The sequence below is a fragment of the Penaeus monodon genome, chromosome 6 (assembly GCF_015228065.2).
Source record: "Penaeus monodon isolate SGIC_2016 chromosome 6, NSTDA_Pmon_1, whole genome shotgun sequence".
NCBI lineage: Eukaryota > Metazoa > Arthropoda > Malacostraca > Decapoda > Penaeidae > Penaeus > Penaeus monodon.
The window spans coordinates 45,743,551-45,758,550 of NC_051391.1; the positions used below are offsets into that span (position 1 = coordinate 45,743,551).

The following is a 15,000-nucleotide window of genomic DNA, read 5'->3' on the forward strand; positions in this document are numbered from 1 at the left end:
ATGACAATTTCTTATTAGATTTTCAAAATTAAAAAAATGCAGATAGAACTAGAAATGGTATATCTGTTAGAGCTTAAATGTAATAAAAAATATAAGATGCATGTATTGATTACCTTTGGAAACTGAGAATTTATCAGATGTTTAGTTTCTTGGTATATATCTGTATAAATTTGCTAAATAAGATAGAAAAGTACGTAGAAAGATGCATGGTGGTTACCATATCATAAATTACTATTTTTGTCATACACAGAAGTGATCTAATTTAAATTTGATAACACTGACACAAAGTTTCCCTGAAAATATAAAACAGTCATTAAAAGGTCAGTTTAGTAATTTTTTGAGGGGGGAGGGGATTTTCTGGCATAGGCTACATGTGTTATAACATAACAGTACTTAATAATGATAAAACTGAATTTTGAGAAAATGTTCATATAGGTGATAGTTAGAATTGAAAATAAGAAAGCCAGTTTTAACCTTTAGTCATGCAACACTCCTTTATTTGTGTGTCTATAATGCAGAAAGCAGTTACTAAGAGGCACTTGCCACAAATATTGATAATCTTGAAAATTTGTGTGCATTTAAGGCACTACATAAACAGGTCTTAAGGTTTTTACTCCTGTTTTATATAATTTGTCTTCCATTTTTCAGCTGGCACAGGTAGTCTATCTGTAGATTAATTCTATTTTGAAAATATAGAAATGAAGTGAATCAGTGATTGCAGAATGGCCTCATCAAAGCAGGGACTATATGTTGTGGTGTGGGAGTGGGAGAACAAGCAGGTAAGTTTATTTTTTATCATGGTTGTATTTAGAAAACTTCTCATGTAATTTATATATATATATATATATATATATATATATATATATTAATATATATATATATATGTTTAATAGTATATATGATATATGTATGTATATTATATATATATGTATATAATATATAGTATATAAAATATATATATATATATGTATATGTATATATATATGTATATTATATTTATATATATATATATATATATAGTATATGTATATATATGTATATGATATATATATGATATATATAGATGTTATTATATATAGATATATATGTATTATATATATATAGATATATATATATAGATATATATATAATAATATATTTATATATATATAATATAATAATATATATATAATGATATATTATTTACATATTATGATTTCGTAATATTATTGATTAATATATATTTATATATTATCTAATTTCATATGAATACTAATATATATGTATATATATGTATTATATATATATGAGTATATATTATTATATGATTATAATATATGATATATTATATAATTATTATATATTATATATATTATATAATATATTTTAATATATATATATATATATATATTATATATATAATATATATATGATTAATATATTATATATATATAATATATATATAATATATATTATATTATATATATATATATATATATATATATATGGGAGCTCGCAGCCCTATATGGACCAAATTCTGAGAGATAGGTTTAGCCCCTTGGGTCTGGGAGCCTCAAATGGGCATTAGGCATACTTACTTTTATTTATCCAACAGTCTTATATATTTTCTATGATTCAGCATTGGGATGATTTATCCCAATAGAATAGTAGAATTGCATTGTATGTGATATGTTCTAATATGATTTACATGTACCTCTTTTTCAACTAGAAAGTAAAAAAATACTTAACTATGTCTTTTAAACAAATTATCTGTAGATTACTAGGCCTGAATCAGTTCTGTTACCTAATTTTGAAATAATGTATGGTCATATATCATAATTACATTTAAACCAAGTAAATGCTACCAGTGTCAGTATTATTTTAAAATCCCAAGTAACCAACAGAAAAAGATATATATATAAGCAAATGTAAATAAAGCTGTTAAAAAACAACAATGAATCAATAATTTCTTTTTTATCTTAGCGACGATGGAGGCCATATCCGCCAGAAGTTACACAGTTGCTGGAGCGAGCCCATTCAAAGAACTTGCGTTCAGCATTCTTGGGAGATTCGGATCCTGCCCTCAATAATTACTCTGTAAACCTTTCAACAATGCAACAAGAATGTAAAGTAACAAGTAAGTCTTTATGTATATTTGTGATTAATGGGTCAAAATAGCCTTTGTAAAAGTTCTTTTACTTGTGTTGCTTAATTATACAACCTGATAATTATTGTTATTTCATGTTTTCTTTCTTTTTTTTTATTTAACATTCATCCATTATCAAATTAAGTGGTGCTCTTTGGGACTTCATTATGTGTTTTATTGGATCTTTAAGATTTAACAATATTTTTAGAAAGGTGTTAAGTCAAATACTAACTCATTCCTTTTGTTCCAGAGGAAATTGTAAATGTGAGAAGGCATTTTTACCCACAAAGTTCACCTGCTGGTCAAGGGGCTGTTTGGCAGTGGTCAGGAGATAAGCCTGGAGACTGGCATATGTATGACATGTGTGTGCAGTGTGTCATAGAGGAGTCTTGGGGATCGGTAAGTATTTTTCTCTATGGTCTTTTGGCTAGGAGCAACATATTATTTATGAGATATGCTGAGAATTGTAAGAAATGTATACTTGGAATGTACTTTACAGATTTTTTCTTCATATATTCTTTTATGCTAGTTCCTTTTCCTCACAACAGTGGATTTGTGATCAGGTCTATTTAACTTAATGTTTGAATTTTTCACATTTTCAGCACTCAGTATTGTATGTTAAATAGGTCTTTTTGAATGAAAACAGAAAATAGCCTCTCTTTTTCATTAGTTTTATTATTTGTACAGGAGTATTATAAATATATTGATTGAAGAATTTACTTTATCTTTCCAGGGAGCGCAGACAGTGGACTTGAGTAAAGCATATCCAATGTGTCCTTATGTTATAAACTTCTGCAATCTAACACAGGTATGTTTTGGAAGTTTTACTGTTATGCACTTTCTCAGTTAAAATATTAATTGAATAGATTTTTTTGTAAGCAGATTTTATCATATGGCTATCTCTTTTTTATAATAATGAATAGTCATTGTAATGATTAACAATTATTTTATTTAAATTATGTAGAATTCAAGATTGTAGTACAGCCAAAGTTTACTTTATGACTATGTGTAAGTGATATGTTTCACAGTGATTTGTGTAATGTGAACTATAATAGTTTGAATAGTTTGTATTGGACTAGAAAACAATTACAGAACCTTGGTAAATTAAATTCAGTAACTGATATTATTACTTATTGCAATGCTAGCTATCCAAATTGTTTTTGTTTGTGTGGTTTGCTTCTTAGTTTCTTTGTTTATTTTATTTTAAATTTGTCCTGTATTACAAGAAGTCTTTAATATTAAAACCCTACTGTGGTCTGATTTATTTATCTGTATTTTCATTATTTTTGTGTTGAAAATGATATGGGAACATGACCTGTATAAAATGGTTTATTACAACTTTTATTTGCAATTAATATTTTATGCTGCCTTTCCTCTTTTTTGTAGTTGCTGCTATGATATGTGTAATATGTGGTAGGGATTATGTAGGTGTAAGGCAGAATTTCTCTTTACCTCTTTTGTCACATATTTTTAAGGAACGTTTTTGTTTTTGTTTAACAGCTGCCATATATAGAAGTTAAGGTGGTTTATAGTTTTATGATTACAATTTGATTAAACCGTAACATTTGGGTTATCAAGTTTGTGGAAAAAGATTATGCATCCCGTGTGTATTAGTGTTGATAGATCATATACATTTTTTTTACATGTATATAAAGGTGGCTCACAGGATTGTAATAGTTACGATAAAAGTTAGAGATGTTCCCAGCCAATATTCCAGGTTTCTTTCTGTCTTAACCCACTCTAATTATGCCATAGTGAATTTGGTCCAAATGGTTGGCAAGTTGCCATGCCACAAGTAGTCAATCCTGTTCTAAGTTATGTGTGCTGAACAGTTTCCTGCTTGTTTAGCCCAGACTTTCGTCACTGATGAGATGTAGTACCTAAAAGTAAGCGTAACCTAATATCGCCAGAAAAATGCTGTGCTCATTTTATAATTTTTTTGTGAAATTGCACCTAGATGGCTCTGCAAGTACTAGCCACAAAGGAGTCAATTAGTAGACATTGTGATCTTACCTGATTTCACCTTTCCTTGAATTTGAGGGGAAATGTTTTTTATATTAATATTATCAGTGTCGATGGTGTTATTTTTATAATAGGATATTATAATTACTATAATGTTATTGATGTTGGTAATGGCAATATAAGATGAATTAAATATTTTCAATAATAAAGGAATAGGGTAAGCAGGTGAGACAAGTGACTTAGTACAATAGAGCCATCTATGTGTAAAAGCAATTAATAATATAAACTCACAATAGACATGGCATGTACTTACATGCCATGCCTGTTGGTTTTGGGTGATAGGTTCTTTTTAACCCCAATTCTTCAAAATTCAAGTATGCTGTATAACTTTTCATAGTATGTTGATGTCTTCATGGTAACTTAACATTTCTCATTGCCATATTATCAGTCAGGTAGATGCTAGATTGGTCCTGGGTATCCTCTTAATCTTAACCCATTCGCCCCGGAATTTTTCGCTTGTCGCCGCTCACGGTAATAGTTGCCAGCCGCGTGGGCCGCCGCAACGGGATTTTTTCTGGAGCAGCGCGGCGGCGCAAACACCATCATATAATTTTTGCAGGAATCTATCCATAGATTTATTATGAAAGTTGTGTTTTATATAAGGGCAATGTGTAGAAACTGTACTTTTCTCATAGTTTTTTCTAGGCATCTATTCGCCTTTGTATTGAGGAGATATACTGAATCGCTTCCAAGTTCTCTACACTATCTGATGACATCAACACTTTGATGCTAAAAGTTAGTGTTGTTTTTTGCACAATGTAAAGTATGCTAGCTTTTTATGTTATTATTAGAATCAACTTTCAAATAGCGTGCTGAACAAATTCTTTGATACTCAAGTAGTGCTTGTCCATTAAGATACACCAGTTTTTTATCATTTCATTCAGCAGAAAAGGAAAATGCAAGTGTAATTAGCTTACTTTGATGTGCAAAGTAGTTTTATAATATGGATGTACATGTGAAGTGTGTCTTTTTTTTTTTGAAAGTTGTAGGATGATATACCTTATTACCATTCCATGGCTTCGATGTTTGTTGAATTACCTTTGATGATTTTATGTCAATGAATAACAATATTCAATGTACGATGGATCATAAAGCAATTACTAGTTCACAGCCATCTAGGTAAGGCAATATAATATGAATTAATATACAAATAAATTAGCAAGTAAATCATTACGAATTACATAGTCATAAATTCAATCTCAAAATTAGTACCAGTCATAATACATAGCATGTCAGTATTCATGTTGAAAAATAAGTAATGTCTTTGTCAGCATCTAGAAAATATTGCCTAAACTTTCATTAGTAGATGTTGAAGTTTCATCTTTGCCTATTCAGAGGTATGCTAGATTGATGGAACGGGCAATGGGTTAAGCTAAAGTACTGGTGTGAAATAGTTGTTGGCATAGAGAGACCTATTTATCATGTGACTTCTGTCTCCTCTCTGATGGATACATGGCCTGCAATATATTTTAGCATCATTATGAACTGAGATGCCTTTTTTTGGGTAATGTGTAGTCAATGGGTTGATTATTTATGTTTATAGTTGTGGTAATAGTAAGCAAGGTTCATCCTGTTGGACTATATATTTTTGTAGTTTTAAAGCACAAGATCTTTTGTGTTCAATACTCAGCAACCCCCCCCCCCCCCATATAGTTGGGTGTGCATAATCATTAGTTGTTTGCAGTATTCAGCGTTTTAATTTTTTTCAGATGAATAGCCGTACGAATTTCATCCGGAGTATCAGGCGTGTGCAGCAAGCATCTTATCCTGTAGGGAAACCTCACGTGACTCCAAAGCAGTCACGCCAAGTTCAAGGTAAAAAAACTTTGACTAGCCAGTCAGTAAATGTAAACTGCCTGTAAAGAGTATGTAAATATTCCTTTTTCCTAGATGTTTTATTATGAAGAGAAGAGAAACTTCTTTGATGAATTACTTTCCAGGAGCAAGTTGTAGTACCAACAATGCTGCAAGTAACAACTGCGGCAGAGTTAAACCTGGAACAAGTACTGGAGTTGATAGGCCAAGAATGAGAGGGAATCGTGGAGATGATGACTTTGCTACAGCAGATGCTAAACCACGTAATTTTTTGAACAAGGTTTGTTTATTCTTTAATTTGAAACCAGTATGCAAATGTACCAGCTATTGCTATTTCAGAGTAATCATTATATTTTAGATGTACACATTATGATGCAATTTATTACAGCAGGAATTTTTTTCAAACATATTTTTTTGTCTTTAAAAGTGCTTTTTCTGCCACTTGTGAACCGGGAAATGAAAGCAGTAATGCAATGGTTAGTTTGGAATTATAGGCCAAGGAAATTACACATATGCATCTGCTGAGATGTAAGATATAAAAAAGAACAAAAATATCTGGCAGCCAATGCATCTTAATCACCACTGTGGAAGCTAGAACAAAAACATGGAAGACAAAGTGTAAGAATTATGGATAGCAAGTCAACTGACAGTGAGTTGTAATTCACAGAATACAAATATTAATTTTGTGTATAACTCATGGTATTACTAATTTAGTACTACGATCCAGCTTATATCAAGCAGAATAATGTCAGGCTTATTGGAGTTACTGAAAACAAAGTAGTAGATATGTTTATTGCCATGAACTTGCCAATGTACTTCCTCCCCAAGTAAGCAAAATCTACACAGACATTTTTAGATATTTTTATTTGTTACTCAAATAACTATGATAACACTATAAAACTGTCACACAAAGACTGTGGAAAATTACAAACACCAGTCACCATTTGCTTAGAGTTCTCAGATGTTGACAAAATATTGTAGCCTACACAATGGTTTTAAGTCTTGCAGGTTTTCATAATAAAAATGAATGAAACATTCCACTGCTGTTCTGGTCAGTACATTGATGGTGATCAAACCATTTATGAGTTCTATACTTGTAATGATATTCAGTGTATCTTCTTCTTTTAACGGTAGGTTCATGTCTGAGCCGCCGTGGTCACAGCATGATACTTATTGTAGTTTTCATGTTGTGATGCTCTTGGAGTGAGTACGTGGTAGGGTCCCCAGTTCCTTTCCATGGAGAGTGGAAAACTGATTATTCAGTGTATAATCAGTTTAAAATAGAGTTTCTCTGTTTCTAGCTCTATAATAATATTCTATCGTCTTTCAATAATGTATGAGCAAGGCATTAGGATTAATTTTTTATTTACTTCAGATGTATAGCATTCCTTTTTGCTTCATAACTTGTATTTCCAGTGCATATGTAGAGAAGTGTGCCCCCAAAAGTCTTTAAAAATCAGAAATGGGTTATGAATACAGGCTGTTAGATATGGAGATATCAACTTTCCTCTTTGTGCAGCATATCCAGGAACCAGAATTCCAAAATTAAGAGAAAATGCTGTCTGAGAACTCTCAAATCCTTCCTTCCTCTCAGATGTGCTTCTTTGAGATTTGAAAACTTAGATTTCTCTAATTAGCTGTGGATGATGGACAGTATTTGCTTTGTGTTTTGTGGTTTTACTGTGCTTTGTGTTCGTGCATTCCCTGTTGAGTTGATTTATGGAACTCTTTTTTCTGTCTTCTATGATAATTTTTTTTCTGCATTCACTTTTTTTTTCTCTTTTCCATTGCCTCCTCCACATTTTAGACAATAGGAAGGATGGTTCTCCCTTCCAGTAACCCATACTTGATATAGAATTCAATGTGTCCACTGCACTGTTACTGGTCTATGTCTCTGCCTTCCTCTTTTTTGCTGGCTCAACTGACATTATTTTTAATAACTTGGATATAGTTTTATGCATAAATTCCCATTTGTAGCCATATTAAATGTCTAGGAATCCCTTTGAATTTCTAGTAGCTTCAACTATGGGATTATCAAGTTCTGCACTTAGTGGTTGTAATTTGTACTCCATCTCTTCATGATCTGGTTTTGGTTTCTGAGTTGTTTGCTCCACATTTTGTTCTTGTTCTTGATATATATATGAGCATCTAGACAGCATCTTGGGTTTTATTTTGGTTGTTACATTGTTGGATCTTCCTCATGCTGTGTTCTCGCAGCTGTTCAACCTGCCCATCAGGTGTGGAGATGAACTTAACCCCTCAGTGATGGTATCAGAAATCTCTTGGCGTCACTTTCTCCTGTGACTTCTGTCAATCGTCCTGCAGTTTGACATGGGAGTCTGTTACATGTAGTGGAACTTTCCATTTGATGTGCTCTAGTGTGTTGTGACACCTATACCCAGTATGATGAGTCGATTTGTTATAAAGGCTATAGGCATTTCCTGGTAGATACAGATTAAAGCTGCCCACCAATTGCTTAGATATGATTATATGCCTTTTGTGCCTCAGGTGTTCAAATTCTGAAAGTTTCTTAAAATGGGCTAGAGAGCTCCTTTAAGAGTCAATGTGATACTTAGTTCATAAAAGATGTTCTCATTGTAATGATACTGTTCTTCATCACCTGGTTTTTATGTTTGCATGGTACTGTTCTGTTTTCTTTTTCTCCTTCCTGTTTTTCTTTTAGTTAGTACCATACCTAGCACCAGTTGAAAAGACATTTGATATGGGAGGTCAATTTTTGGTAGTTTCTGGAGTGGATTTTCTCTTATTTGTATCTTCTCTGGTTCATGGATATGTTATGCAACTACCTTAGGTTCACAGAAATGATATCTCTAATAAGGCAATCATTCCAAATGGTTATAACCCTTGTACCAGACATCTCAAACAGAAAAGAGCATTTTCCAGCTATCAGTTGGCTTAGTAAATTTTTTTTATGAAGAGGCAAATGCTTCATTTTTATTTAGGAAAAATGCTGTAACTCTGCCTGTGAACCATTTTTAAGATATAGCATTATTGAGATTAACAACTCTGCATTGCATTGTTAGATAATTGTATGATAAAAATGAAATATTTTTGGGAAACCAGAGGAAGGGATTTGCTGGAAGACCATTATTTTGTATGCAACTTTAGCAGAAATGCCTGCACATCATGCTGTTATGCTAGCTATTGCCTTTCCCATATTTAGGGTAAAGGGGTTTCACATTGATCTTAATCAGTGAGCAAAACCTGAAATCCTTTCTTTTCATACAATATACTTTTACACTTTCACCTTTGATATCAGGAAAGCATATATATCCTACCGCTGTCAGATAGCAGAAATCCCTGAGCGTGATAAAACTCTGGTGATTTCTGGCAATGGCTAGACACTGGGTGCGGGAGTCTGCTACATCAAGCCGAACGTCCCACACCACGTTCTCTGGTGATTTGCTGCGCGTACAGGCTTAATCCGCCAACCAAGTGGTTGTTATGATGCTGGATCAAGTGATCTGGTAGTGTTGGGATATATAAGCCCTGTCCTATGTGCTTTTAGTTCATTAATTTTGTTTAATCTCCAAAGTGCTTAGTTGATAAAGAGTCAGTTACTAGGCTTATCTTCCTTAAAGTTTCTGGAAGAAATGTGTTTATTCATGCCATTAGTATTGTTGTTAATGTTATAATGGTGATAATATTATTGAAATGAAATTGACATTAAAAACAATAATGATACTATTAGGTAAAAGGAAAATCTGGAAAATTCAAGGAATGGGATAATCTGGTGCTTTCAGACAATCCTACAACTGATTCCTTGGTGACTAAACACTTGTGAATCCATCTCTGTGTAAACAAAATTGACAAAACTAAACTACAGTTGACATTACTTGTAACCAGCACCACTGGATTAACCTGGAATGCACTTTCTCCTTGCTGGTGACAAAATACATGGACATTATACACCTATGATTTTTTTACATTAACTTTACACTACAAAACACACTTTCCATATGTAATATTTGGGTTGTACATCTTGTGGCAAGTGGGCCCATGATGAAAAAGTGAAGTACTGTATTATTGGGGAAAGTTAACCTATTATTTTTTTCAGTATTAAAGTATACTAGAATAGCAACAATCATTTGTTATGGATTATCATTTTGAAACCTGTTGTTACCTTCTAGTTGCCATTTTCATAACTTTTATTATTGATTTGAAGTTTTATATATATACATAGAAATACATGTTGAGTTACAAGTGTGTGTATGCTTGCTTGCTTTTAATGTGTGTACCTAGTTTTTAGGTTTACTTTACTTTTGTTTTATATTACTTTTGTTTTTTTTATCTTGCTTTATGTACTAAACTAGATGTTTGGACGTGGAAATAGTGGAAACAGTGGACCAAATGGCACTACCAAAGGTGGCTCATTAAGTCCAAATAATGACCATAGTAATGGTCGAATTGGAATGAATGCATGGAATGGCAATAATAGTGCCAGTCCTCCAAAGCCCATGCCTCGAACCACACTATCATCACCTGTGGCTAGTAACCCTCCTGTGCCCAAACCCCGAACTAGTGTCCCTTATTCTAAGCCAGTGCAGCATCAGCATTATCATCAGCAACATGAAAAGCACCACCTTCAGCACCAGCAGCATCATGAACACCATCACCAGCAACACCAGCACCATCCTCATCATCACCTTCATCATCAGAATCAGCTCCAAAAACAACTTCAGCAACACCATCACCAACCCATGCAACAGCGTCATTGCCAGCAGTATCCAGATGACAGAGAAGATTGGGTTGATGTGTCCAGGATATTAAGGTAAGATAGTTTTTGATATATTTAATCTGTAACCCACTGGATCTGGATGCATTTTTGGAGGTGACCCAATATACAAGCATTAGGCTTATTTTAGTGGCCACTCTGATGGGTGTGCGGCTTGTAGGATGGGTGCACACAAACAATCATCTACAGTGACAAGACTCCATGCCTCCCTTCTGCAAAGTTATCTTCTCTTTTTCTGCATGTTTTTTAGCTTTTTTGCCATTTTCTGATGTTTATATTTGTCATTTGATTTTTTTTATCCAGATGATAATAGACTTTTATATACTCCATAGCTTCACTAGGTCGTCCATAACTCAATAATAGTAACAATAAGTAACATTTTGTTATTTGTGTCTTTAAGATTTTTTTTGGGTAATATTCAGTTTTCTGTAATACAATCTGCACTGCCAGTCACAGTGGCCTGAAACAGGATTCTGAGAAATATTGTTTGCCTTGGAACTGGCAGTCTTCCATTCATGTCTCACAGATGGTAAATTCCACACTCATTTATCAATGTAAATAATGCAAAGCCCCTTCCTAAATGTCAAATGAGTCTTAATCACCCTCCAAGAGTTTTGTGTGCTTGTGATGAGTCATTCCCTTCACCCCACCTCCAGTCGAAATGCAGGTTCGCGTCACCTTGACCCACAGCCAAATTTTCTCATGATGGCATGTTCAAACCAGATTTTTTCATGACATGATGGTCACGTCATCCAGATTGTAGTGGTTGATATGTGATGCTTTTTCAGCCATTTGTTAGTATACATTGAAAAAAAGAAAAAGAAATGGAATTTCATAATTGCATAATGCTAAAAATTGGGATTTCATAATTGCATAATTCTTGTAATATGGTCATTTACAGATGTTAGAAGAAAATCTGCACAGTTTTATTGGAAATTATATTTTTCTTATGAATTTCAGAAATGATTCTGGTGTTGGACGATTTGGTTCTAGCCACACCTTAGACTCTGACTGTAGCTCAATGCAGAGTGGGAGGCGTCCAAGTTTGGACACCATATCTACGTATTTGTCTCAAGATTCATGTAATGTGGAGGATGATGCCAGTCATATGACAAGGTTCCATAATCACGATGAAAGCAAGTAAGTTTTATGTTAGTGACAGAATGTTAAAAATGAACCAAACAGGAAACCATACATATTCCTGGTATCAGTGATTAAAGTTGATATAAGTAGGCATGATAGAAGCCACCAGATAGTCCTAGGATTTGAAAATAAGATGCACTTGCTAGTAAATTGCTTTATAAAATTTCCCATTTGGAAACTACTATATACTATAGTTTGCAAACATTAAAAAAATAGATTAAATGATCTCTTCCCATAAATGTTATTTGATAATTGTTGGCATCTAGTAGCTGATTTCCTTAGAAGTATGTATTCTGTGTTATAACTATCATCACTGCATTTGTAAGGAGGAGAAATCTTTGTGAGCTGATCTAAACTTTGGTCAGGAGACTGCAAATAACAGTGCAGCTTTATTTACGAAAGATATTTTTTGCACATTTCTAGTAATTTTCACATAAGAGTGCATCTCGAAAACTATAGGGAAGGTAATAAATTTACTGTCCATGTCCACATTCACATTCACATTCACATTCACATTCACATTCACATTCACATTCACATTCACATTCACATTCACATTCACATTCACATCCACATCCACATCCACATCCAATCACACACATCCATGCAAGCACGCACACGCACACGCACACGCACACGCACACGACACACCACACACCACACACCACACACCACACACCACACACACACACACACACACACACACACACACACACACACACACACACACACACACACACACACACACACCACACACACACACACACCACACACACACACCACACACACACACACACACCAACACCACACACACACACACACACACACACACACACCACACCACACACACACACACACACACACACACACACACACACACACACATTATTGATTAGATTACATGAATATATAATCTTACTAATGTAAGATTATATATGTCTACATATATGCACTACACATGTGACTGTATTTGCAGATTTGTACAGGACCTAATACAAGTTGATGGAGCTGAAGAGAACATGGATGATGATGTTTTTGATGAAGATAAGGAAGTGTGTGAGGTAATGAGAGGTGGAGCTGGACAAATATCGCCTGCACTGTTGCACTCATCCTCACCCATACATTCCCATCATATGCATCATCAACGCCAGATGTCACACAACCAGGTATCGTCTCCAGTTGTACTTAGTTGTAGGCAGGTAGTGCTCTCGGAACAAATATTATCTAGGGGTTAGGTAAGATATGCAAATAGGATTTCTATCTTTGGTGTCTTTTTTTCACAAACTTGTGTTGTTATTTCAATGGCACTTTCCCAGCATGTTCTGGTAATCTTTTGTGTAAGATTTTTGCTTATTATGTTAATTTCTAATGGAAGACAAGAATGTTATACTGTTATTTTTTATAGAAAAAAAGGTGTTAATCTTTTACAGAAAAAAATACATATTTTGTAAGCCTTTTTATGTATGATAACTGTTGTTTAGAGGTCAAATAATGCATTAGGATCCATACAAATGTACACTATATCACATGTTATGTATTGAAGGATCAAGTAGCTTAGGATAGACAAGAAAATGAAGATTGAGGATATAGAGGTTAAGAGAGAAATTGAGATGGAGATCGATATACAGTAGAGATACAAGTAAATATCCCATAGAGACAGGAATCTAAAATATATGGAGATAAAGGGAGATATAAATAAAGAGGATAAAGTAGACATGGAATTAAAGATAGATAGAGATACGGGCAAGACTGAAAGGGATATAAAATTTTAAAAAGGACATAAGATCAGTTGGATGGAGATGGAGATACTGAAGGATGGAGATATCACCCTTAGAGTGTGAAAAAGGGGGGAAAATAGAGACAATGGTATGTAGAGAGGGAAAAACAATATGATGGAGATGGAGATGGATTTGGGAAAAGGGAAATGGATATACAGTAAAATAGATACAAAATATGAAAATAGAGATAAAGGGTGGAGATGGAGAGGGTTTCAGTATAGGGGGAAAATAAGAGGGAAAACAACAAAAAAGGGGGGAGATACAGTAGAGGTGGAGAAAGAGATGGAGGTGGATATTAAGCTGTATGTATATTAATTAGTGTTACAAGAGAGGAAGTTTTAGAAGTGGAATGGAGATGGAGATTGAGGCACAGATACAATGAAGATGAATTTAAAGTTGAGAAATAGTAATGGAGGTGCTGTAGAGATAGGAATGGAGATGGAGATAAGGTAGATGGAGGTAAGGAAATAGAAAAAGAAGAGAAGTATCATTATGATTCTTCAAGTTTCAGTTACTATGTGTCGTTCTCTTGGCTAAACATTGCAAGTATAAGCGCACAAGAGAAAATACAGTTCATATTGTGCTATCAAATGAGTTTCTTTTCTTTTACAGGTTCCATCCCAGCAACATTGCCAATTCATGCCCATTGCAGCAGCTAAGAATGGTTCTGATTTGAACCTGCAACAAAATGGTGTCAAGCGGAAGCGAACTGGAGAACGAGCCACTCCGGGTCACCCTCGGATGGATGACATTGATGATGTAGAAAATTGCCAGGATATTCCCATCTATGCTAATCACACCCAACGTCGACATAGCCATCAGAAAGCTCAATATGGGTCTAGAGCTCCAATTGCTGCAGAGGATCGGGTATAACTTCTGATGCAGTGTGTTCATGGTTGATCTAACTAACATTGGATTAAGAATGTCTTCTTTCTGTTGCAGACTTAAAATCATACATGCATGTGTTTATACATACATATGTACTTGTGTACTTATGTACTGATGTACTTGTGTACTTGTGTACATCTGTACTTATGTACTTGTGTACTTATGTACTACCATACTTATGTACTTACACACTTATATACTTACATATTTGTGTACTTATGTATGTACATACACATACATACATACAACCATACATACATACATACATACATACATACATACATACATACATACATACATACATACATACATACATACATACATACATACATACATACATACTACATACATACATACATACATACATACATACATACATACATACATACATACATACATACATACATACATACATACATACATACATACATACATACATACATACATACATACATACATCCATACATATAAAC

General features: G+C 33.6%; 1 protein-coding gene across 4 annotated transcripts in view; it reads left to right on the forward strand.

The window, feature by feature from the left end:
* The window catches only part of LOC119574575 (protein deltex-like), a 24,298-nt gene that overhangs the window by 1,430 nt on the left and 7,868 nt on the right, over positions 1-15,000 (forward strand). For 3 of the 4 annotated variants that reach the window (XM_037921863.1, XM_037921865.1, XM_037921864.1), the window contains exons 2-11: positions 649-779; positions 1,963-2,116; positions 2,376-2,524; positions 2,859-2,933; positions 5,857-5,962; positions 6,088-6,242; positions 10,297-10,754; positions 11,679-11,858; positions 12,838-13,027; positions 14,252-14,506. In XM_037921863.1, coding sequence (XP_037777791.1) covers positions 723-779; positions 1,963-2,116; positions 2,376-2,524; positions 2,859-2,933; positions 5,857-5,962; positions 6,088-6,242; positions 10,297-10,754; positions 11,679-11,858; positions 12,838-13,027; positions 14,252-14,506 — 1,779 coding nt within the window. In that variant the 5' untranslated portion in view covers positions 649-722. Of the gene's footprint in view, positions 1-212; positions 321-648; positions 780-1,962; positions 2,117-2,375; positions 2,525-2,858; positions 2,934-5,856; positions 5,963-6,087; positions 6,243-10,296; positions 10,755-11,678; positions 11,859-12,837; positions 13,028-14,251; positions 14,507-15,000 lie in introns of those variants that run through there. The other variant, XM_037921866.1, reaches the window with a different exon arrangement.